This window comes from Neolamprologus brichardi, chromosome 13 (genome assembly GCF_056152115.1).
Source record: "Neolamprologus brichardi isolate AB-2024 chromosome 13, ASM5615211v1, whole genome shotgun sequence".
Classification (NCBI taxonomy): domain Eukaryota; kingdom Metazoa; phylum Chordata; class Actinopteri; order Cichliformes; family Cichlidae; genus Neolamprologus; species Neolamprologus brichardi.
The window spans coordinates 29,722,742-29,749,000 of NC_142116.1; the positions used below are offsets into that span (position 1 = coordinate 29,722,742).

General features: G+C 40.8%; 1 protein-coding gene across 5 annotated transcripts in view; it reads left to right on the forward strand.

Annotated features, from left to right (window-relative positions):
- The window catches only part of ltbp1 (latent transforming growth factor beta binding protein 1), a 133,990-nt gene that overhangs the window by 100,651 nt on the left and 7,080 nt on the right, over positions 1-26,259 (forward strand). For all 5 annotated transcript variants that reach the window (XM_006807141.2, XM_006807142.2, XM_006807143.2 and 2 more), the window contains 10 exons: positions 1,312-1,437; positions 3,328-3,447; positions 10,908-11,030; positions 15,179-15,304; positions 15,384-15,512; positions 17,828-17,956; positions 23,304-23,441; positions 24,282-24,443; positions 24,874-24,963; positions 25,311-25,439. In XM_006807141.2, the coding sequence (XP_006807204.1) occupies positions 1,312-1,437; positions 3,328-3,447; positions 10,908-11,030; positions 15,179-15,304; positions 15,384-15,512; positions 17,828-17,956; positions 23,304-23,441; positions 24,282-24,443; positions 24,874-24,963; positions 25,311-25,439 (1,272 nt within the window). The remainder of the gene's footprint in view (positions 1-1,311; positions 1,438-3,327; positions 3,448-10,907; positions 11,031-15,178; positions 15,305-15,383; positions 15,513-17,827; positions 17,957-23,303; positions 23,442-24,281; positions 24,444-24,873; positions 24,964-25,310; positions 25,440-26,259) is intronic.

The window sequence follows — 26,259 nt, forward strand, 5'->3', positions numbered from 1 at the left end:
AACATTTGTAAGGAAAATGAGCAGCAGAGTTACATATGTGGGTTGTGCCCATGATAAACTCACCAAATCTTCTCTGCAAGACTGCTCAAAGAAATCCTGGTATTAATTAATGCTTCGCTCGCCACCTTAGAGTGGCAGTAATTAAACGATTACTTAAAAAGTCTTCTCTAGGCTCATCTGTCTAAACTCCAATTTCTTTATCTAAATAAGGAATCATCTTCTCCCATGAAGTTTAATTATGGAGTTCCACAGGTTCTGCGCTGGGACGTTTCCCTCAAATTGAGTGAAATTCTGAACTAAAAGATTAAAGTTTGAAAAAGACTTTCTCCAAGAACTTTATGTTCCAAGTGTGCTGGAAAGGCTCCAGACTTCATGAAGTCATTGAGAGAATAAATGTATATTATTTTTATACATAGAATTAAAATATAGAAGAATCTATGAATAGGCAAATGTATTTGATAAATGTGATTCAGGTGACTTTCAGCTTTAATTCAAGGGGTTTATCAAAATGACAAATATTTATACCTTTCAGCCATTTTATACATATTCCATTTTCTGAGGCTCAAAGGTAACTGACGAGTTAAAATAGTTTTAAATATAAGAATTGTGTTTAGTACAACAGTCAGATTTTTGCAGGTTTTTGAAAAAAATGACTGGAATTCCAAAAGTGTTTTTTGTTTGTTTTTGAAATCCAGTCAAAGTGAGCAAAATAGCTTCACTGTCCAAATACTTCTGACTCTATGTGTCTCTGCACTCCGTGTTATATATAGTGTGTATGTTGTTGACCATAGAGTCTTCTTAAAACTTGGAGAAACTTCTCGAACTATTGCCTGATGTCCAGTAACACTTGTTTGCGCAGAACTAATCTACATCTTAGCTTTCGCAGTTGGAAAATAACTACATCTCCAACTGTCAACGATGTTTGCTGTGGTGCAAACTCACATCTCAAATCATTTACTAATGAACTAAAAAGGATTTACTATGAAAAGCAGCTCACAAGGATAACTGCAATGTACAAAAAGGTATTTATTTGACCTTCTTCACGATATGCTGAGAATAACTGCCAATAATAAAACACTTTGTCTGTGATATGGTTTTAATTCCGTCACCTGCTCCGCAGTCAGTTGCTTTCGGCTACTTTGTGGTAGATTATGTGAACTTGTGATGCTTTTTTTTATTAAGCTGTTAACTTGTGGTACATTAATGGTATGCTGTGGTTCCTTGCAGCTTTTTATAGTAACTTATGGGACTCATTATTAGCTCTTAAAAGTGCTGCTACATTAGTGCTCTCCTGTTTCTCTTCTGGCCCAGAGGTAGATGAGTGCCAGATCAACCCTTATATTTGCGGCCACGGGATTTGTTACAACACAGCTGAGAGCTATATCTGCCACTGTGATGAAGGATACCACCTGGATGAGGCCCAAACCACCTGCATAGGTAAGGAATGTATTGGTCAGAGCTTAAGTTAAACAAGCTTTGTACGCCATGTGTAGTGCGAGTAAAAGCAACATGATTTTAGCAAAGCTCATGGAATCAGTGTTCTGCAGATATGATAGGTGAAATGAGTGGCCCATGTCCAAAAGACATGAACAGCAAATGGCTGTTTTCTCAACTTAAAGCACTCTTTTCCCTTGTGATCTGTTTCCAGCTTCCCCATATACTGTCCGAAGGTTTAATCCTCATCACAGACAGCCATGAGGTGTGAATGTTCATGGGACTTAGATACAGTCTAACAAATCAGCATCTTTGCACCAGCTTCTGTCAGAAAAAGGAAGTTAATTATTAGTGAAATAAGGGCAAACACATTAAAAAAATTTATTTATTTACTTTCTTTATAACAATTGTATTTTTTCTGAGGTTTTTTTGTGTAGAGTGTGAGCTTTTTTTTGGCTTCCGAGTTAGGGCATAAAAAAAGGAAACGTTTTATAACCACTGCGTTAAAAGCTGTAGGCACTGCGTGGGTTTGCTGGATTGGACCCAAGACCCAAGAATCTTAGTTCAAGGACCAGACCAGTACATTTGACTGAAGAGAAGTTTGTGAGTTATCATGAATTATGTTCTTAGTTCTTAGTTACTCTGACTTACTGCCTACTTGTTAATATAGTCAGTGAGCTAAGAACCTAGACTATAATTTATTATAGACTAATATGTTTGTTAGGCTGGAGCCCCAGAGCAAATAAATATTTAAAACGTATTCACCATATGCTGTATCCTGTTCTGGAATAAACCTGAGACATGGAGGAACATTTACAGTCAAAGTAAATCAGGCACTAGGACAGTATTTATGCTGTGCACATCTATAACATCTGGCATTGGTCAAACAAAGCTAACAAGTGCATTCTAATGGAATTCTAAGCTGGTGGAATCTCGGACGAGACCAACAACCACACTGTTACCGACATCAGCGCCACCCTCCTCCCGGCTCATCGGCCTTATTGGGATATGAATATGATGCACTGTGTCATTACGTGGTTTCCTGCCGTTTCAATGCAGCTCTCCCCACCCACCAAAATGATATTGAATTAGGGCTCAGAGAGCAAACAGGCGTGATGATGATTTCTCCATAGCCGCAATAAAATCTCTTCTGCTCAGCTGCAGAGGCTCGGGGATCAGATTATGACTTCTTTGAGAGGTTTATATGCATGTGGGTTTGCAACCATAGTGTCTATTAATAAGATTAATGCAAAGCAGACAAAAACAGGAGGATTGGTTTTAGATGTAGTAAAAATCATTACATGTATAAAATTTCCTACGATGCATATTTGACTGGTGAACTTTTCTACACGGGTACTTTTTACATTGCAACCTCAACTCTGTTCTAAGGGAGATGTTTTTGTTTGTTTGTTTTTTAACAAAATGTATTTGTTGTGATTTTTAAATGCCCTGTGATATTGATACTGCCCAAGCGTGAGATCCTTGTTGCAGTCTTTTAGCTTTGTTTTTAGTCTCTACCAGGTCCCAGTCAGTTTTGTCTTTCACCAAAATATAACATTATGTGTGTCACCTGTGATGACTTAGACCTCTGAGTGTTAAACAGTTTCTGTCTGTCTGCTTTTTAATACTTTTTCTTTGAAAAACAGCTGGTAATGTGGAAAAAATTGAGATTTGGTGAACCAGCTTTAGAAATGTTGCTCTTTATTGACTCAGCTGTTTACAGTGAAGCTGATGAATGTCTGCCAAACCACAGACAGACATGCAGAGAAGGATTCAGCAGCTACAGAGCCAGAGAGCGCTGGTAGAGACTAAAACTAGAGCTAAAAGAAGAGTGAATACTGAATGACCGTTTTTGAACATGTTTGTTGTGACAGCTTATTTGTGTGTTCTCAGATATCGATGAATGTGAAAACAGGCTAGTGTGTCCTTCTGGTATCTGCTACAATGAGCCTGGTAGCTATAGCTGCGGCTCCTGTCCGTCTGGCTTCTTGGGTCAAGGAGGCCAGTGTGTGGGTAGGTCTTTACACTGTTAACATGTACATGTCTCTGTATTTGGACCTTACTGCAGTGCAAGACTCCTTTAAATCAGTTTTAATTAATAATGTGCCTAAACTAAACAGTGTGTAATATAATACATATATTAATGCTGCACTAATATCATACAGAGGCTGAAGTCTGAGTTGTACCTAGGTTGCTGATCAGTGCAGAGTAAAGGTTGTGTTACTTTGAGCCTGGCGCACAATCATGGACTGGAGGAGTTACAGTTACAGTGACTGCCTGAAAACACATGGAGAAAGACCAAGGGAGGTTTTCATCTGTTTCTGATTTTTCATTTTTAATTTCTTTTAATTATCTGATCACATAGTTAAAATATTGTATTTGGTTGCTAGCAGAGTTGGCGATGTATGAAAATCTCTATGATCATCAGAAAACCAACAGGAAACCGTTATGTGTGCCAACTTCCAGTATAAACCATTAATGGCCTAGAGAACACTTTTCAAGGTAACCCTTAACCTCATGGTGCGTATGTCTGGCGGTCAAAACATTAAGGGATCAACCCAGGAAACAGATGCAAAGTTGTACACCTGTACCAGTCAAGAAATAAAATTTCAAACCATGCCAAAGAATACACAACATTTTCCCACGCTTTCCTGGAAATGCTATTATTTCTAGCAGGCACCAAAGGTGTGCCCATCTCTACTCTTTTAGCACTTTGCCACTCCTGTATTCAATTCAATTCAATTCAATTCAATTTTATTTATATAGCGCCAAATCACAACAAATGTCGCCTCAAGGCGCTTCATAGATACAGAGAAAAGCCCAACAATCATATGACCCCCTATGAGCAAGCACTTTGGCGACAGTGGGAAGGAAAAACTCCCTTTTAACAGGAAGAAACCTCCGGCAGAACCAGGCTCAGGGAGGGGCGGCCATCTGCTGCGACCGGTTGGGGTGAGAGAAGGAAGACAGGATAAAGACATGCTGTGGAAGAGAGACAGAGATTAATAACAAATACGATTCAATACAGAGAGGTCTGTTAATACATAGTGAGTGAGAAAGGTGACTGGAAAGGAAAAACTCAATGCATCATGGGAATCCCCCGGCAGCCTACATCTATTGCAGCATAACTAAGGGAGGATTCAGGGTCACCTGGTCCAGCCCTAACTATATGCTTTAGCAAAAAGGAAAGTTTTAAGCCTAATCTTAAAAGTAGAGATAGTGTCTGTCTCCCGAATCCAAACTGGAAGCTGGTTCCACAGAAGAGGGGCCTGAAAACTGAAGGCTCTCCCTCCCATTCTACTTTTAAATACTCTAGGAACAACAAGTAGGCCTGCAGAGCGAGAGCGAAGTGCTCTAATAGGGTGATATGGTACTACAAGGTCATTAAGATAAGATGGGGCCTGATTATTTAAGACCTTGTATGTGAGGAGCAGGATTTTGAATTCAATTCTGGATTTAACAGGAAGCCAATGAAGGGAAGCCAAAACAGGAGAAATATGCTCTCTCTTTCTAGTCCCTGTCAGTACTCTTGCTGCAGCATTTTGGATTAACTGAAGGCTTTTCAGTGAGTTTTTTGGACATCCTGATAATAATGAATTGCAGTAGTCCAGCCTGGAAGTAATAAATGCATGAACTAGTTTTTCAGCGTCACTCTGAGACAGGATATTTCTAATTTTAGAGATGTTGCGCAAATGGAAGAACGCAGTCTTACATATTTGTTTAATATGTGCGTTGAAGGACATATCCTGGTCAAAAATGACTCCAAGGTTCCTCACAGTGTTACTGGAGGCCAAGGTAATGCCATCCAGAGTAAGAATCTGGTTAGATACCAAATTTCTAAGCTTTTCAGCGCCGAGTACAATGACCTCAGTTTTATCTGAGTTGAGAAGCAGAAAGTTAGTGGCCATCCAAGTCTTTATGTCTTTAAGACATTCCTGCAGTTTAACTAATTGGTGTGTGTTATCTGGCTTCATGGACAGATAGAGCTGGGTGTCATCTGCATAGCAGTGAAAATGTATGCTATGTCTTCTAATGATGCTGCCTAGGGGAAGCATGTATAATGTAAACAGAATTGGTCCTAGCACTGAACCCTGTGGAACTCCATAATTAACCTCAGTGTGTGAAGAGGACTCTCCATTTACATGCACAAATTGGAGTCTATTAGATAGATATGATACAAACCACTGCAGTGCAATACCTGTAATACCTACAGCATGTTCTAATCGCTCTAATAGAATATTATGGTCAACAGTATCGAATGCTGCACTAAGGTCAAGAAGGACAAGCACAGAGATGAGTCCACTGTCAGAGGCCATAAGAAGATCATTTGTAACCTTCACTAAAGCTGTTTCTGTGCTGTGATGAGCTCTGAAACCTGACTGAAACTCTTCAAATAAACCATTCCTCTGCAGATGATCTGTTAGCTGTTTGACAACTACTCTTTCAAGGATTTTTGATATGAAAGGAAGGTTGGAGATTGGCCTATAATTAGCTAAGACTGCTGGGTCTAGAGATGGCTTTTTGAGTAAAGGTTTAACTGCAGCCACCTTGAAGGCCTGTGGTACATAGCCGATTATTAGAGATAGGTTGATCATATATAAGACCGAAGAATTAATCAATGGCAGAACTTCTTTGAGCAGTTTTGTAGGAATGGGGTCTAAAAGACACGTTGATGGTTTGGAGGAAGTAATTATTGACGTTAACTCAGAAAGATCGATTGGAAAAAAAGAGTCTAACTTAACATCAATGGAACTACAAGTAGCTGTAGATAATATTACATCTGTGGGATGATTATTGGTAATTTTTTCTCTAATGATAAAAATTTTATTTGTGAAGAAGTTCATGAAGTCATCACTAGTTAACGTTAAAGGGATGGTTGGCTCAAAAGAGCTCTGGCTTTTTGTCAGCCTGGCTACAGTGCTGAAGAGAAACCTGGGGTTGTTCTTATTTTCTTCAATCAGTGACGAATAGTAAGCTGTTCTGGCTTTGCGGAGGGCTTTCTTATAAAGCAACAAACTATTTCTCCAGGCTAAATGATGATCCTCTAAATTTGTGACACGCCATTTCCTCTCCAGATTACGAGTCGTCTGCTTGAGGGTACGTGTTTGAGAATTATACCACGGGGTCATGTACTTCTGATTAGAGACCTTAGTTTTCACTGGAGCTACAGTATCCAGAGTCGTACGTAGTGAGGAGGTGAAATTATTAACAAGATAATCGACCTCTGTTGGGGTAGCGTTCAGATAGCTGCTCTGCTCTGTGTTGGTACAGGGCATTGACGATGATAACAGTGGCTGGATTATATTCTTAAACTTAGTTACAGCGCTTTCAGAAAGACATCTACTTTGATAAAGTCCACTCTCCACTGCTGCGTAATCAATTATTGTAAATGTAAATTTTATCAAGAAATGATCAGACAGGAGAGGGTTTTCAGGAAGCACTGTTAAATGTTCAGTTTCTATGCCATATGTTAAAACAAGATCTAGAGTGTGATTAAAGTGGTGGGTGGGTTCTTTTACATTTTGAGAGAAACCAATTGAGTCTAACAACAGATTAAATGCCATGTTGAGGCTGTCATTTTTAGCATCTACATGGATGTTAAAATCACCCACAATAATTATTTTATCTGAGCTCAGAACTAAATCAGATATAAAGTCTGAGAAATCAGACAGAAACTCTGTGTAAGGCCCAGGTGGACGATAGATGATAACAAGTAAGACTGGTTTCTGAGTTTCACAGCTGGGGTGGATAATGTTAAGCATCAGGCTTTCAAATGAATTAAAAGTCTGTCTTGGTCTTTCATTAATTAATAGACTGGTGTGAAAAATTGCTGCCACACCGCCCCCTCGACCTGTGCTTCGAGATTTCTGGTAGTTAGAATGACTCGGGGGTGTTGATTCATTTAAGCTAACATAATCATCCTGCTGCAACCAGGTTTCTGTAAGGCAGAGTAAATCAATTTGTTGATCATTTATTAAGTCATGTACTAACAGAGACTTGGAAGAGAGAGACCTAATATTTAATAATCCACATTTCACTGTTTTACTCTTTGGTTCAGATGTGGATACTGTATTGTTCTTTCTTTGTAAATGTTTAAGTTGTTTGTTGCTGGTTTTTAGTTTGTTTTTTGTCTTTTTGGAAGCAGACACAGTCTCTATGGAGATGGGTTTTTGGGGGGGTAGCAGGAGGAGAGAAGCTGCAGAGAGGCGTGTAAGACTGCAACTCTGCTTCCTGGTCCCAACTCTGGATAGTCATGTTTTGAGGGGTTTAATAAATTTGTCCATATTTCTAGAAATGAGAGCTGCTCCATCCAAAGTGGGATGGATGCCATCTCTCCTAACAAGACCAGGTTTCCTCCAGAAGGTTTGCCAATTATCTATGAAGCCCACATCGTTTCTGGGACACCACTCAGACAGCCAGCAATTTAAGGAGAACATGCGGCTAAACATGTCACTCCTGGTCTGATTGGGGAGGGGACCAGAGAAAACTACAGAGTCCGACATTGTTTTGGCAAAGTTGCACACCGATTCAATATTGATTTTAGTGACCTCCGATTGGCGTAACCGGGTGTCATTACTGCCGACGTGAATTATGATTTTATTGAATTTACGTTTACCCTTAGCCAGCAGTTTTAAATTTCCTTCAATGTCGCCTGCTCTGGCCCCTGGAAGACAATTGACTATGGTTGCCGGTGTCTCTAGCTTCACATGTCTGAGAACAGAATCACCAATTACCAGAGTTTGACCCCCAGCGGGTGTGTCACCGAGTGGGGAAAAACGGTTAGACACATGAACGGGTTGGTGGTGTACCTGGGGCTTCTGTTTAGGACTACGCTTCCTCCTCACCGTTACCCAGCCTTTCCCCAGCTGCTTGGGGTCTGCCGGGGAACAGCTAGCGGGGCCTACGCTATCTTCGGCTGCACCAGCTACAGGGGCCTGGCTAGCTAAGGGTGAGTGCAAGGTGCGAAGCCGAGTCTCCAGATCAGTAATCCTGGCCTCCAGAGCTGCAAATATGCTACATTTGTTACAGATATCATTACTGCTAAAGGAGGCCGAGGAGTAACTAAACATCTGACACAATGAGCAAGAAAGTGCAGAAGGGACAGGTGAAGTAGCCATGGTGCTAACGGGTCGGCTACGAGCTAAGCTAGCGAAACAGTACAGAGACAGTGAGTGACAGTGAGTGAATACTTTGGCTATAAATTAGGTAGTGAGTACACAGAAAGTGTGCTTCGGATGAAGCACGTGAAGATTATACTGTGAAAAAAAGAATGTATTTAGAAGTTGTTAATTAAACTGCTAAGCAAATAAGCTACTCAGAAACACCACTGTGTTTGAGCAGGAACAGGAAGTGATACTATACCACAGAGCGAGCGAACACCAAGTGACAGCGCCACCGACAGGAACAGCCAGATACGCCCAGGAAAACCTGTATCCCATGCGACTCGAGGTTAGCTGTGAAGCTTTGACACACCATGTCAGCCAAGCCAAGCCACAACAGAGAACGGTGGTAGCAGCGAGAGAAAAGAATTAGGCTGTGCAGCAGAAGTTAATAAACCATGCCACAAGTGTTTGCATGTGACTGCCAAACTCACATCAACTAGATTATGTGTATGTGTGTGTGTGTCCATGAGTTCGAGGGCATTTTTGGGTTACAATTGGGTCATGGTTAGGTTTAGGCTGAGAGTTAGCATTAGGTATTCATTTTTGATGATTAGGGTAAGCGGCTAGGGAAAGCATTATGTCAGTTTGTAGGCAGTTGCTTCCTGTAGTTGATGATGACACTATTGATAAAAGAAGGAAGTGGACTACGATTCCCAAGATGTACTTTAGCATCAGGGAGCAAAAAAGATATCCATCTTTGGCTTATCCTTTTCAGGGTGGCAGGGGGCCTATCCCAGCTGTCTTCAGGCAAAAAGCAGGGTACACGCTAGACAGGTCACCAGTCTGCCACAGGGCTAACACGGAGACAGACAACCATTGGACAATTTAGAATCACTAACTAACCTAACCCCACTAACTGCATGTTTTTTGAATGTGGGAGAAAGCTGGAGTACCTGGAAAGAACCCACACAAACATGGGGAGAACTCCAAACAGAAAGACCCCGGCCTAATGGTGAAATTGAACTCAGGACCTTCTTGCTGCTAGGCAACAGTGCTAGACACTGCGCCACTGTGCTACTTGGGTTGATGCTATAAATCGCTATAAATCATATTTGATTCACAACAATTTAGTAACTTGATTTATACTGGGCTTCCTCTCCATAGCACTGCCACCCAAAGCTAATGGCATCTTAAACATTGTGTAGTACCCAATGATCAGGCAGTTGGAGAACTTGATGAAAGTATAGAAAACCAACTCTTGCTTGACTGGAAGAGCAGTAACAGGCTCAGAGAAGGTACTGCCATCTGTGAAGACAAAAAAAGAGCATAGAGAGACGACGAAGACCAAAACTGACAAAGCACTAACTACAGGAGAGAATAAACGAAAGTTAATGACATGAAAGGCAACAGTGAAAATTATATATAAATAACAGGAGTGAAAATAGGGGAGTGCTGAGTGCATCATGGGAGGTCTTTTAACAGACTGAGCCACAGTCAGCCCTTTATCAAAAAAGAAAGTATGAAGTCAACGTTCAAGTAAAGAAGGTGTCTGTCCCCTGAGCTCAAACTGGTAGCTGTTTCCACAAGAGAGGGCCTGATGGCTGTTGACTCTGCCTCCCATTGTACTTTAAACATCTCTAGGAACCACAAGTGAACCTGCAGTCTGAGAGCAACGTTCTCGGCCGGGATGATGGGATGATGTTTTCGAGATACGGTTGAGCATAATCATTTAGGACTTGTGTGCTGATTCCTTGTGTTTACTCTGAGCACTGACGACTTCTTGGGCATTATGGGCATTATGCTTCAGAATGCTGAAGAGCCTGGAATGGAAACCGCCTCAGACCGACTTACTTAAACCGACAATGATTTAGCTGGTGGGCACTAGTCTGTGGTGGTCACCAAAAGTCTATAAAAATACAGTCAGAAGAGCCGTTAAAAGAGGTTTTACCCTCTAATCATGCATTAGGTTTGGCCAGTGCTTGCATGATTTAGATGTCATTACCTGCTTATCAACCAATGATGACATTTTTGTAAATAAAAATGATTTAAATCATGTTTAATAATTTAAAGCCGTGCTTCCATTGTATAACAATGCATTAGTTATAATAGGCCACTCCCAATACTGTGCCTGTGTTTACCTGAAGTGTTTATTGCAGTGTTCAGATCAGTTTAGTGTAACACTCACACTATAAATCAGTGCGCTCACTGTTTTCACTGTATGTGAAGAAACACTGCCGACAGTCAGTCTCAACCAGTTTGTTCGCTTAAATAATTATTCATTGAGAGAAGCCCCTCAGCACACTGTTCATCTGCTGTGTGAGAAATCCATGCAAGTTTAACTCTTGTATTCTGTTGTTTGTGTTGTTTCAGATATAGATGAGTGCCAGGATCAGAGAGTCTGTGTCAGAGGCCACTGCCAGAATACTGAAGGCTCCTTTTTCTGTGTGTGTGGGCCAGGCTTCAGACTATCGCCAGCTGGAGACCAGTGTGATGGTATCATATTTTGTTATCTTTACCCATATAATTGGAGCAGAAATGGCTGAAATCTTCTGTAAGCTGTAAATTTTTAAGATGTTAAACTATATTGCTTAATATGGTTTCTTCAGATTTTTTTCTGAGGTCCCCAAAGTCCTACTATGCTGCTGCAAAGTTTGTAGATATCAATCTGTGCATGCTGGTGGGTAACATAAAGTTTTTATTGATTTTTTGACCTTCTCCCAATTTTCACCAAAAATATATCAGCTCAAGCTGATATAACGACAAAATTTAAATATGATATTTTGAGAACCTCTAACAATCAGACAGACAGACAAACAAATGGAAGCAGTTACATATTCCCTCCATTTCATGGGAGAATAAATTAAGTGAAACTATATGCATTCTGCATTAGTACTGTAGTTTTGGAATCTGATTCGATGTTTTGTTTTGAGGCAGAAGTTGGTGTAGAGATCAGACGATACAGTTTTCAGTAGCAAGCTTAGTTAGCCTTGAATCCTTAAACTGTATGGATGCAAAATTGTTATACCAAGTACTTACTTGATTTTTTGATTAAAACCTCACCCCCATTACCCTTGACGATGCTTTGTGCAGTGATACCTTTTAGTGCATGTGCTTCTTCTAGACCATGTTGAAAAAGTATCTTTTAAGCTAATGCCAAAGACCCAGCAGTCTTAGCTAATTATAGGCCAATCTCCAACCTTCCTTTCATATCAAAAATCCTTGAAAGAGTAGTTGTCAAACAGCTAACAGATCATCTGCAGAGGAATGGTTTATTTGAAGAGTTTCAGTCAGGTTTCAGAGCTCATCACAGCACAGAAACAGCTTTAGTGAAGGTTACAAATGATCTTCTTATGGCCTCTGACAGTGGACTCATCTCTGTGCTTGTCCTTCTTGACCTTAGTGCAGCATTCGATACTGTTGACCATAATATCCTGTTAGAGCGATTAGAACATGCTGTAGGTATTACAGGTATTGCACTGCAGTGGTTTGTATCATATCTATCTAATAGACTCCAATTTGTGCATGTAAATGGAGAGTCCTCTTCACACACTGAGGTTAATTATGGAGTTCCACAGGGTTCAGTGCTAGGACCAATTCTGTTTACATTATACATGCTTCCCCTAGGCAGCATCATTAGAAGACATAGCATACATTTTCACTGCTATGCAGATGACACCCAGCTCTATCTGTCCATAAAGCCAGATAACACACACCAATTAGTTAAACTGCAGGAATGTCTTAAAGACATAAAGACTTGGATGGCCACTAACTTTCTGCTTCTTAACTCAGATAAAACTGAGGTCATTGTACTCGGCGCTGAAAAGCTTAGAAATATGGTATCTAACCAGATTCTTACTCTGGATGGCATTACCTTGGCCTCCAGTAACACTGTGAGGAACCTTGGAGTAATTTTTGACCAGGATATGTCCTTCAACGCACATATTAAACAAATATGTAAGACTGCGTTCTTCCATTTGCGCAACATCTCTAAAATTAGAAATATCCTGTCTCAGAGTGATGCTGAAAAACTAGTTCATGCATTTATTACTTCCAGGCTGGACTACTGCAATTCATTATTATCAGGATGTCCAAAAAACTCACTGAAAAGCCTTCAGTTAATCCAAAATGCTGCAGCAAGAGTACTGACAGGGACTAGAAAGAGAGAGCATATTTCTCCTGTTTTGGCTTCCCTTCATTGGCTTCCTGTTAAATCCAGAATTGAATTCAAAATCCTGCTCCTCACATACAAGGTCTTAAATAATCAGGCCCCATCTTATCTTAATGACCTTGTAGTACCATATTACCCTATTAGAGCACTTCGCTCCCACTCTGCAGGCCTACTTGTTGTTCCTAGAGTATTTAAAAGTAGAATGGGAGGGAGAGCCTTCAGTTTTCAGGCCCCTCTTCTGTGGAACCAGCTTCCAGTTTGGATTCGGGAGACAGACACTATCTCTACTTTTAAGATTAGGCTTAAAACTTTCCTTTTTGCTAAAGCATATAGTTAGGGCTGGACCAGGTGACCCTGAATCCTCCCTTAGTTATGCTGCAATAGATGTAGGCTGCCGGGGGATTCCCATGATGCATTGAGTTTTTCCTTTCCAGTCACCTTTCTCACTCACTATGTGTTAATAGACCTCTCTGTATTGAATCATATCTGTTATTAATCTCTGTCTCTCTTCCACAGCATGTCTTTTATCCTGTCTTCCTTCTCTCACCCCAACCGGTCGCAGCAGATGGCCGCCCCTCCCTGAGCCTGGTTCTGCCGGAGGTTTCTTCCTGTTAAAAGGGAGTTTTTCCTTCCCACTGTCGCCAAAGTGCTTGCTCATAGGGGGTCATATGATTGTTGGGCTTTTCCCTGTATCTATGAAGCGCCTTGAGGCGACATTTGTTGTGATTTGGCGCTATATAAATAAAATTGATTTGAATTGAATTAAGCTTTAATTTCATTTTAGGGAAACGATAGAAGTCACAGGTGTCCAGATTTGACAGAAAGGGCTGGTAGGTCATGGAAATTGTCGTGATAGAACATCCAGCCACCTCCTGGCAGCATTTCAGATCCTTTGTATAAATACTCTGTCTTCGATGTCTCAGGACATGGCTGAAGAACACATCATTACAATGTCTCCAAAAGTTGGAGGTAGCGTTTTGTGGGAGAAACGTTTCGTCACTCATCCAGGTGACTTCTTCAGTCTCAGCTGACTGCAGGTTTCCAACCTTATAAACAGTACATTTGCATAATGACTGAAACCAGCCCACTGAAGGAACAATAGGCTGGGAGGTCAGTTCCTTAATCTTAATTATGCAAATTCTCATGACCATAGCTCAACAACCACTGACCAAAACCCACTGATCAAAGACCACTGATCAATGGCCATGAGTCCCATTCACAGAGTTGGGGAATGGCTGCAATCACAGCATTGTAAGATGGTGACAGATGTACCCTTAGGCCCCCTCCTCGATTCAGAGATGGTCTTTCCCTTTCCACGTAAATGGCCTCCTTGACTCCGCGCTCAAACCAGCGTTCCTCCCTGTCCAGGATGTGTACATCCTCATCCTTGAAAGAGTGTCCACTGGCCTGTAGGTGTAAATAGACTGCAGAGTCCTGGCCTGACGAGGTAGCTCTTCTGTGTTGTGCCATCCGCTTCGCCTGAGGTTGTTTGGTTTCCCCGATGTATAAATCCTGGCAATCCTCCTGCACTTAACAGCGTACACTATGTTAATCTGTTTGTGTCGGGGGACCCGATCCTTGGCGTGGACCAATTTTTGGCACAGTGTGTTTTGGGGTTTAAAAGCCACAGAGACCCTGTGTTTAAAAAAAATGTGTCTCAACTGTTCCGATACTCCTGACACATATGGGATCACTACAGGTTTTTGCTTGGGCAGCAGTTGTCCTTCTCCCTGACCTCCCAGCCTATTGTTCCTTCAGCAGGCTGGTTTCAGTCATTATGCAAATGTACTGTTTATAAGATTGGGGAAACCTGCAGTCAGCTGAGACTGAAGAAGTCACCTGGATGAGTGACGAAACGTTTCTCCCACAAAACGCTACGTCCAGATGAACAGATTCAGCTTTTGGAGATTTACTTTCCTGGATGATTGAGAATGCATCAAGACATCATTACAATGATTTATTTACCTGAAAGTTTTGTTCTTGCCCTGGCCTGTGGGCAGCTTGTTCACCGTTCTGCTACCACTTGCTGCTGCAACATTCAAATAGACAATGGGCAGCACGGCGGTGCGGTGATTAGCACTGTTGCCTCACAGCAAGAAGACCGTGGTCTTTATGTGTGGAGTTTGCATGTTCTCTGCGTGCTTGCCTGGGTTGTCTCTGCCTTCCTCCCACAGTCCAAAGTCATGCAGTCAGTGGGGTTAGGTTAATTGGTAACTCTTAATTGCCCGTGAGTGTGAATGGTTGTCTGTCTCTATGTGTTAGCTCTGTGACAGACTGGCGACCTGTCCAGGGTGTACTCTGCCTATTGCCTTGTGGTAGCTGGGATAGGCTCCACCCTCCCCCCCACGACCTTGACAGGGATAAGCTGTCCGGGTTGGGACGGATGTATAATAAGGATTTGATCAAATCTGTCAAAATAATCAGAACATATCACTTGAATCAAAAAACCTGTGTTGTGTTATTGATGTTTTAGATGTGAATGAGTGCACAGAGGAAGTCAGGCCATGTAAGGAAGTGGGAGAGTGCGTCAACAACCTGGGCTCCTACACCTGTACCTGCCCACAGGGGTACCGGCAGATCAATGGCACCATCTGCAGTGGTAAGCTGCTTCTTTAAACAAAGGATGTAGACTCGTTGTATGGAATGACACAAACTCTGTTCACGCTGTGTGTTCCCAGATGTTGATGAGTGTGCCGACGACACAGAGCTGTGTTCCCCTCATGGCAAATGTCTCAACACAGAAGGATCGTATCTGTGTGTGTGCGACAGTGGATTCACTGCTAGCCTCCACATGCCATCCTGTGATGGTAAGATGCAACGGCACTGACAAGGCACACATATACGATGTAAACATGCTGTTTCCAAGCAACCAGATGTTTAATGAATGTGATTATCGTTGCATAAAGCGCTCTAAATGCCCAGGTAGAACCAGTCCATTTACCATGAATAATATCTTCCATATAAATGTTTAAGTGTAGTTTTCCTATGTAAATTCTCCATACTTCCCCAAATTACCAGAATTAAATGTTTTAGGTGTTGGGCTGCTGATGGCATGTGATGAATGAATACTTTTATTATAAAAAAAAATGTAAAGATAAATTCGCCTTATTTAGTGTTTTGGTGATGGCGGTGGACAGCACTCCCAAAGGTGTTTTTAGTCCTACATCCAGTGACTGTAGAGGCCATAGAATAATATTTATATCTTACATCTCATGCCTTTTGGTTGGGGGCCATGTTTTCCTGGAAGAAGCCACTCCCATCAGGACAGAAATGGTACATGGACCCACACCATGCCAGCATAACACACAAATTCTAGTCACTGTAGGAATCAGAGTTTCATGATTTCAAAATCTACCCATCAAGATCATCTCTGTGTGCACCTCCACACTGCTGTGCTTCATTTGGATCACTGTGTGCATGATCTGCTCGCAAGTAGCGCAATGACACAAACTGCAGATACATTTGACACAATTTGTATCTGCATTTGAACTCTTTGTTGACAGTCAGCTTGCAGGGGATAAATTTGGAGGTAAAAAGCAACGAGGACACTTCCGACTGTGCTCCTGACCTTACCTTTGTGCTTGGATACTGTGTTTTAATTTGACCCAGCAGATGTTTTTTGCTTTATGTCCAACTTTGAGGTCTATGGTGAAATAGCAAATGTGCTCAGAATAGGACTTCTGTGAAGTATTCTAAAAGTAGCAACAGATCTAGGAGCGGTCTAGAAGTATGTAAGGAAGTGCCATTAAAGGCCAAATTTAAAATCAAACATGGTTTTGCTTTCATTTCTTTTTTCATATTGTGTGTGTGTCTGTGAATCAGCTTCATAAAATGCAGCCTTTCCAACAGTTTCCGAAACAGAACAGTTCCCACATATGCTGAGCATATGTGGATTGCTTTTCCTTCATTCTGCAGTCCAACTCAACCAAAATCTATCTAATGGACCCTAGGTCATGTATGAGGTGTCAGTCTTATCTTTCTTTTATGTGCTTTATTGAGCTAGTTTCAGCACAGCGTTCAATAGTTTTTAAGCTTGAATAAACGTTCTGGAACTTTTCTGGACCGACTTGACTTGATGCACTGTTGTTAGCTTCTACCCTGCTATACTCCAATAAGTAATACTGCCTGAGCTTATTTTTTTAATCTTGTCTGCCCTCTAACTTCTGTTCTGTAAACATTTGAATAATTTTGCATTTACATTTTTTAAAATAATTTAGAAGTCTGTCTATTTTAGTATTTTCCTCTGGTACAGATGAATCTTGTTGCATAGTTCAACTCTACTGTTAGCGAGAGGGTCTCTGTTGTTGTGTGTTGTGGATTGTGTATTCCCTGCTTTAACTGACAGGTGGGTACTTGTGAACTTGAGAAAAGGTTAAATAAATATTTTCCTTTGTTCACCTACATTTATAATATGCGTTTTTTGCTCAATTACAGTAGATCAGCCTATTCCAAAGCTGTCATTACTTTCAGATGACTGTTTATTAAAGTGGGCTTCTCAGTTTTTGCTTCAGTATCAACACTGAACTACATACGATGTTCAAAGTGTTACTGCCATTGTTGTTAAGTATGCTCTCTTTATGTGTGTCCATAACTCCATGTCTCTGAGGAATTTTTTTCATGTTTTCATACTTTCTGCACCGGAGTCATGGCCTCTGTGGTCATGAGGTTTAAATGCCTTCTGCTGTCTTATAGAAAAACAGAGAGAAAAGAGAAACGTGAGAGAAAAAGTGGACGGAAGCTGTTGAGCTTGCTGTCTAGACTAGGAGGGATATGTGTTGCTTCTTGCCTCGTGATTTATGCAGGGGGCTCAGACTCAAGTGTCTGGGTGTCTGCTTTTATGAAGCCAGTCAATGTGTGTGTGTGTGTGTGTGTGTGTGTGTGTGTGTGTGTGTGTGTGTGTGTGTGTGTGTGTGTGTGTGTGTGTGTGTGTGTCAGAGTGCAAACATTGTAGAAGTATTTGATTTTCATAAAACTACAATGGAGTTGTTCTGCAATGAGATGATTGCCACTACAGTAAGATGTCAGAAAGTAAAGATAATATTTTATGTAGTGACGTAGATTCAAGGCTGGAGTAAGTCACGAAAAAGAAATAAAAAATTGATGTTGTTTATTTGGTTTTCAGATATTGATGAGTGTGGACTCAATGAGACAATATGTGGCCCCCACGGCTTCTGTGAGAACAGACTGGGTTCTTACCGATGCCTCTGTGACCAGGGCTACCAGGAGTCACGGGATGGCCACAGCTGTGTGGGTAAGTGTGTGAGCTTTGGTGTATATCAATCAATATCAATCGATAAGGCTTTTAGAGCTGATGCTGATTGCAAGTTGTATATTAATAATGTGCTATGATGGGAAGCTGCCATCCAAAACTGTGCAACTGATTTAAATATCTTAATGTGTACATGGTGTCATAATGACTATGTCAAATACAGACAGGAGACACTGAACAGAAAAAAACCTTCAAGAACACAAAGAGAAAAGCTAACGACTTAAAATGGAGATCAAGAATCAGAACAAACGCCATGACATCAACTCAAGAACCACTTCGTTTCTTTTGATAATTTTAGAACAAATACAAGCCTTCAGTGTCAGTATGGAAAGAAGTTTGAATCGGTTACATTGAAATAGACACCCATTGACTGACTAATTTACTACAAGAGCACCTCAACAGAATTTTGAAAGAAGTGACCAAAATGTAATGGGGCCTTGATTTGCCCATGCGCCACATTTCTACCAAGATTTTGCAAAAATGATTTTGCTTGTTTTTGCACTGAAAACTTGGTCTTATTGGCCTTAGTTGTGTTACACAATGAGAAATACATGATGGTGTTGATGGGTGCTGGTTGTTTCTCAGGACTAACTGGGCCCATGCAACTCCAAACTCGTTACTGTTAAAGGTGACTTCCACTATCATAACCCTGGCAGAAAGATTCACATACAGATACATAAAAGCCCCACTGCACAGCAGACATAAAATACAGTACCAGAACTACCAAAGTACAGTATGTGCTTTATACACACTTAAACATGCTTCTCGTCTGTCCTTTGGCACTACTGCTCGGTCCCACCCTAGTTCAGTCCGGCCAGCTGCCTCCTCTTTCCTGCCAAACCATCACTGTGCTGTGGCTAGCAAAGATGGACTCGCACGCACGCACACACACACACTCCTTAAAAACCAACAGTGATGGTTTACCGCTAACCATTCAGAATGTGTGTCTCCTCTCTGGCTTCCTTCTCCTCTTCTTATGTTAAATTCAGTTCAATTCATAGTTATTTATTCAGGGTCAAATCACAACAACAGTCACCTTCTTTAATTTTCATATACAACCTTCGCTCACTTTTATTCTGGAAACGTTACAGAAGTAATATTACTAGTATGTCATCTTTCCTAAGAGCTTAATATCTCTGTAATATTTCTGTTAAACCCTGAGCAACTCATCAAGCAACTTGAGTGAAGAGTGAATATTAAAAGAAAGTTTATGTGTTTATTTCTGACTAATGAATTTGGCAGTTAATTTACATTTTTTCAAAAGGGGCTTCCCCTTAACCAAGACTATATTGTACCTTCCAAGTGGAAGGAAGCTTTAAATAAAGGTTACTTTGTTTCCTTGGCGATCAGAATATGCAAGCACAAGAGCTTGATACTTGTCTTGAATGAATAGACTATTTGCTCCTCTGGTTGCTGTGTGTTAGGATGTAGTGTAGGCCATCTCCTAAGTGGGAAATTGGTGGATCCATCCCAGGCTGTGTGCCGACGTTTCCTTGGGCAAAATACTAAATCCCAAGATCCTCTGTGATGCTTTCATCGGGGTGTGAAAGCACTTGCCTGTAGAGTGCTTGTGTGAATATGGGTGAAGTTGAATAAAGTGCTATATGAGAACCAGTCAATTTACCATTAGACTGGACTTCAGCTACTGAAATCCTCAAAGTTGTCCCGAGAACACCCGTCAGGTGTATCAGCATATATGAGCCAAAGAAGAACAACACTGACACAATCGACAACATAAAGAGGTCCATCTCTAACAGAAAAGTATTTTGGAATTGGTGGATCTACTGATACAGATTGTTGAGAAGGATAAGCAAATTTACCTCCTAGAAAAGAGAACAGGGGACTTGGAAAAGCTACACTAGGATGAATGAAATCATTATTGCAGGGTTGGAAGTTAAACCCTGTTTGTTGAAAATGGAGGGAACCCAGTGAGTCGAGGTGACAGGATTCCTTTAGTATATAAACAACATCAGGCTTCATCACCACAGAAAGAAAGTGTGACAAACCAGCAATAATAATGACATTTGTAACCCCCCAAAAAAGAAACTGTCCTCCTAAAACAAGAAAATAAATGAATTAGAAAGAAAATAAACTGTGTATTTGAATGAGCACCTGATGACGCGAAATGCAGACACTGCCAGGCATGCACAGTTTTTGAAGAATTACAGTTTTTTCTGATGGCTTAAGCACATTTTTTGTAACTATTGGCTATTTTTGCAAAACTCTACACAGAAATAAGAAATAAGCTTCACCAAATCAGCAAAACATTGTAGTTTTCTTGCAAAAGCTAATAAACCTTGCTTAACTCTCCAAACCTTCGTAAAAATGGTATTTTCGTATCAAACAGTTAACAGCCATCACATTAATAAGCACATAATGCACCAACTACACACTGAAGGTATGAATAAAAAACACATCTGGCTTTTGCTTTCTCTGTGCACAAGGTAGGCTATGTCAGTTTGAGGTCATACTATTGTCATAGGTCCGTAAACATAGAGGGATCCAAACTTCAAGTACTGGTGTTTATTCACACACATCAAAACAAACACAAGTGTTTATTTCCAAGTCAAAACAAAATAGTAATTTCACTGAGGAAAAAAAAGAAATCAGTCTACATCGTGTCGTCTCTCTGGGTCCGGCCACAAACTTTTGTCTACATCACGTGCAATGTCCTCTAGTCCAAAGCACCGGGGAAAATGTCTTCTGGAATGGCGTATCCAGGCCTGACATGATGCCTGGTCAATATCCCCACATACCTCCTCCAAGGCCTGTAAAAGGGTTATGCGTTGATGGGGATGACGGTCATAGACCTTCCAGCACCAGGCAGAGAAGAACTCTTCCATTGGGTTCAAGAATGGAGAGTATGGGGGGAGGTTGAGTACAGTGAAGAGTGGGTGATCTGTAAACCAGTTGCGGACCAAAGCAGCCCTATGGAAACTAACATTGTCCCATATGATAACGTATCTGGTCTGCTCTGGTCTCTGAACATTAGTGAGCATGTCATGTAAGGTGTCCAGGAATGTAATAATGTGTGCAGTGTTATATGGGCCCAGGGTTGCATGATGGTGAACAACACTATTTTGACTTATAGCTGCACACATAGTTGTGTTACCACCACGTTGTCCTGGGACACTGGTGGCACGGTGTCCAATAATGTTCCTGCCACGTCTCGTTGTCTTAGTGAGGTGAAAACCAGCCTCATCCACTAAAAACTGCTCATGACCCATCTGCCTCTAGCTCCATCACTCCATCACATGCACAGCACTACAGTATGCACTTCCAGATTCAGTACCAATGATACTATAGCTTACCTGCACATAGTCATATCGCAGCTGTTTTACACGTTCACTGTTTCTTTCAAAAGGTGCTCTGTAGATTTGTTTCATTCGGATTCTGTTGCGGGCAAGTACACGACCTAATACAGAAATGCTCACATTTTGTATGTTTTGGAAGGTGGTGTCATCCTCATTATGTGCTGCTGAATTTCATGTAGCCTTATGGAATTATTTGCAATCACCATATTGACTATATGAGTTTCTTGGTCTGCAGTGAACATTGTTCCTCTGCATCTGCTCGTCTAGCAATTCTGTAAAGTAACAATTTCACTATTGTTATCTATATGGTATTGTTGTGTTCCTCATTAGCATACGGCAGTGCTACAAATCTTAGTGCAAAGTGACTGCACTAACCGATTCTCATTTCGAAATGTCCTTATGATGCTCGCTACAGTGTAGTTGGCCAGCTTCCCTCAGGGTCATTCCATGGTTGATTATATGGTCCACTATTGTAGCTCTGATGTCATCAGTAATTCTATTTCTTACTCTTCTTACCCTTCATCTTCCCCCTCCTCGTCCTCCTCTTGCTCCTCCTTGTCCTCTTTCTCTAACTTCACCTCCTTGTCCTTGTCGTCCTCTTCGTCCTACGTCTTCACCTCCACGTCCTCTTCCTCGGCCTCCTCTAATTCTCACTCTTCTCACTCTTCCTGCTCACTCCATTGTACTCCACACGGACAGCTTTCCTGTAGCTTATTTATAGTGCTTAAGCTGATTGCAAAGTGAACTAATTATCTGAAACAGTTTTCCCATGTGACAGTGTGATAGACAGTTGGCAAAATAGTGTAAATAATAGCCTTAAATGTGTATAGTTTTGCTAGGAGTGTTGATCATTTAGAAATTGAGTGTAAAGCAGTGAGTTGTGTTTACAGTTCTGCAAAAAGAGTGCTGTGCAGTGGATTGTAGCTACAGGTTTGCAAAGTGTGTGTTACAAAATGACAAACTGAGTGCAAATCAGTGTTTGTGCTTTTAGTTTTGCAAACTCAGTGAGTGGTTTTACTATGAGTATTAATAGTTTTAGAAATTGTGCTATAAGAATCACAGTTAGGGTTTAAGCACTCAGAAAAAACTGTAAAGGAAGTCCAAGCTTGGAGTCTTTTCAGTGCACCACAGTTGATGAGGAACATGCAAATGACCCAGAAATTCACTTTTTTAACAGCACCATTAACACCTACTTTTATAATATCTTATATTATAATATAAATATTATAAGTCTCTTAATATCAGAGACTTGGATTATTGTGGAGAAAGGAGAGCCTGATGGGTATGAACTGAATTATGTGTATAGAAAGTGGAGGTGGTGTGGCTTTGTTTGTGGTGGGGGAAAAGGATTGACAATGAATTAGAATGTATGACAACAGAAATCAACTTGGCAAAAACCAAAAATGTGTCTATTCTCTATTTGTGAGTATAGATATTTTAAAAAATCCAAATAGATGTAAAATGACAGAAGATGAATCAGCCTGTATTTAAAAATCACTAAAGCTAGCAGGATCACAGCTCACTGTGCAACTTCAACAGATAACACACTAATGATATACACCAGGGGTGGGGAACTCCAGGCCTCGAGGGCCGGTGTCCTGCAGGTTTTAGACGTGTCCTTGATCAAACACAGCTGATTTAAATGGCTAAATTACCTCCTCAACATGTCTTGAAGTTCTCCAGAGGCCTGGTGATGAACTAATCATTTGATTCAGGTGTGGTGACCCAGGGTGAGATCTAAAACCTGCAGGCCCTTGAGACCTGGAGTTCCCCACCCCGATGTAGGAAGAATGGGTAGTATCATATAAGTCTCTTCCTCTTCTTACTCCTTTTCAAACATAAAATTTGAGTCACTTATAAACAATCGATTAACATATTTGGTATTTAGTTGTTGTTTTTTTTTCTGTTTTGTGTTTATCAGCTATGGGTTGTACTCAGCTTAACTATCAAAGCAAATGAACTTCATTCAAATATGAACAAATCTTCTATTAATACATTCTTTGACTTCTCCACAGATGTGGATGAGTGTGAGCTGCTGAGCAGTGTCTGTGGAGAGGCGCAGTGCGTAAACAGGGATGGTACATTCCAGTGCGAGTGTCCTAGTGGCCAAGAATACAACGTCATGATCGCCAAGTGCGAGCCGTTTCCCACAGGTGACTTCAGATTGACAAATAAGTTGAAGATAGACCAACGCACAGCTGGTTTCATTACACTGCCATTGACACTGTTTCATGAAAATAACAGTGGGTTCCTTTCGACACATGAAAGAACGGCGAGGCTCCATAACTACGTCCAAACATTACTGTACAAGTGTAGAATTTATTTTCATATAAACAACTGTGTTTTTTCTGGCATCTTATTGAATAATCTGATCAGTGAAGCTTTTGTCAAACCAAAGTAAGTAAAACAATCCTTAAAATGTATTCATCCCCAAAGACCTGCTCCAGTTGTGATATCATGGAGGAGATTAGTCGCATTTAACTTCATTCCTAGAAACATAAATGTTGCAGGAGCTGATATTGTTCTTCTTACAGTTATTTTTCTGCATTCAGCAGTCTGTATTGTTCTGTTTAAATGGGACTTTTAAACACTGATAAAGAAGAACAACCTCCTCTCCTTAAATAGCTCCTGCACTGGTGACGGTACAGGCAGGAAATCTTTAATATTTCTCCAACTTAGTACCAAATATTGAAATGGGGAAATTTTACTGATTTGTAGTTGCTTTCTTATTTCTGTAGATTGCCCAGTTTATATACAGTATATAAGCCAAAAGAGTTTTCTCGCCTCCAGGCTTTCTGTCGCGTTGTGCAGTCCACTGCACATGCTCATGAGCTTTTTGGGAGGCTTTTTTTCATTGCAACACTACAAGTACATATATAATAATAATGCTCATTTTATTTATATTGTACCTTTAAGAATAAAGTTTGCAAAGTGCTTTGACAGAAAAGTAAAAGAATAGTAAGGCTGACTGAACTCCTCCATTTGTCTTTCAGCACCGTTGGTGGAGCGGAAGGAGTGCTACTACCGTCTGAATGACGAGAACCTGTGTGAGAGTGTACTGACCAGCCATGTTACACTGCAGGAGTGCTGCTGCACGCTGGGAGCTGGCTGGGGTGATAACTGTGAGGTGCATCCCTGTCCTGTCAATGGCACAGGTAAGCTCAAGGAGGATAATGAAATATACATGGTATTCTCACCAGAGGCACCTACACAGTATTCTGAGAGGTTTTAAAAATCCCAGCATACCACATTTGAACAAAAAGGTTGCTTTTCATTATCCAAAGCAAGGTGACAAGGATTGAAAAACACAGCCTCCTCACCTTTTTTCACATTATGTCTCCCTATAGCTCCTCACAGTATATTATCTCCTTGTGGTCCTGAGGTACATGGAAAGCTTTAGAGAGTGCTTTTTAGTCTTACTGACCAATTAAAGTGCTGTATACTACAACCCACTTTGAAAAAATTCAATTCAATTTTCAGTGCAAAAAAGTTGCACCGAAACTGTTTTCTTGACATGAAAACCACGACACATACAACTGGTTTATATCTTACCCAGTGTGCAAACATGTGTCTGTCCTCTTACAGACCAGTTTAACCAGATGTGTCCATCTGGAAGAGGTTTTATTCCCAATGGAGACTTCCTGTATGGAGTACCCACTTCTGATGTCTACAGGGGTAAGAAAAGTCTACAGCCATTCATGTCATGCATATAAACCTAACACAGATTATTTTTACTCAGTCAGAGAAAACGTTTTATAGTATGCTGAGCAAAGATTTTTAAATCAACTGAATGGATTTTTTTGTCTTGTTCACACAGGGATAGCTTTGAAACAGTGTGTAGTTATGCTGCAGAAAGATACATTTCTCTTAGCAGAGGCCAAATCAGGCTTTAGTTCAGCTGTAAAACATGTTAATATAGTATTTTATGGCACTCACTGTACAGATAGTACTGTGTAGGGGCTAAGGCCTGTATTAAGGAGACTGTATTAATGCTAAAGGGATTATACTGTGTGTGTTTTCAGATGCAGATGAATGTTCACTGTTTGGTCAGGAGGTGTGTAAAGGAGGCTTCTGCTTGAATACTGAGGGTGGCTACGAGTGTTACTGCAAGACCGGACAGGACTACGACCCCATCAAACTGGAGTGCAGAGGTGAGGAAACACAAATAGATGTGCACACAGAGAAAGAAGCCAAGTGTTATCATTGCTCAGATAATATGGTATTTACTGACACAAGTTTACAGAGAGTAAATCACAGGTGTGTGTCCATGGTCACATTTGATCCTGGGATGGTGTGATTACATGTCCCGTGTTTTATACTCTGCTTGATTTAGCTGAAGGGCTCAGAAAGTCCTGACAGAGTGATGCAGTTTCATGCACCCTGACTTACTAAATACACCTTCTCCACCAACACGGTTTAGAAGCACTGAAGGGTTAGGGTTGTAGAAATGTTTCATTGGATGATGAAAGGTCAAAAGAACCTGGAATCAATTTGCAGCATTTAGCTTTTGTTCCACGTTGTGGCATAAAATCCTCTAAGTTGTGGTGTTTTTCTCTGCCTGTCTTTACTGTAGACATCGATGAGTGTCTGGATGAGTCGCTGTGTGTTGATGGGCAGTGTTTGAACACAGATGGCTCATACATGTGTTTGTGTATAAGCCCCATGGTTCCCCATTGGGAACCGCTGCATCTTCCATCCTGAGGTGGCTGGAAAGTTTTCTGTTACCATTTCAAGACCACATAATTACATTAAAAAAAAAAGTCACGTTTTTTCAAATCTAAATGTCGCCATTCAGAAGCCTGTGGTCATCTATGAAACCTAACCGCCAGTGCCAAAACTAACTTTTAGCTACTGATGTGAAATAATTTCAGATTATGAACTGAAGAGTTTATCGCACTGCATTTAATTCACCTGTTCACTTCTTTAAAGCATTTTTTGAATGACAGTGTCATGAAATAGAAAGCACACAGT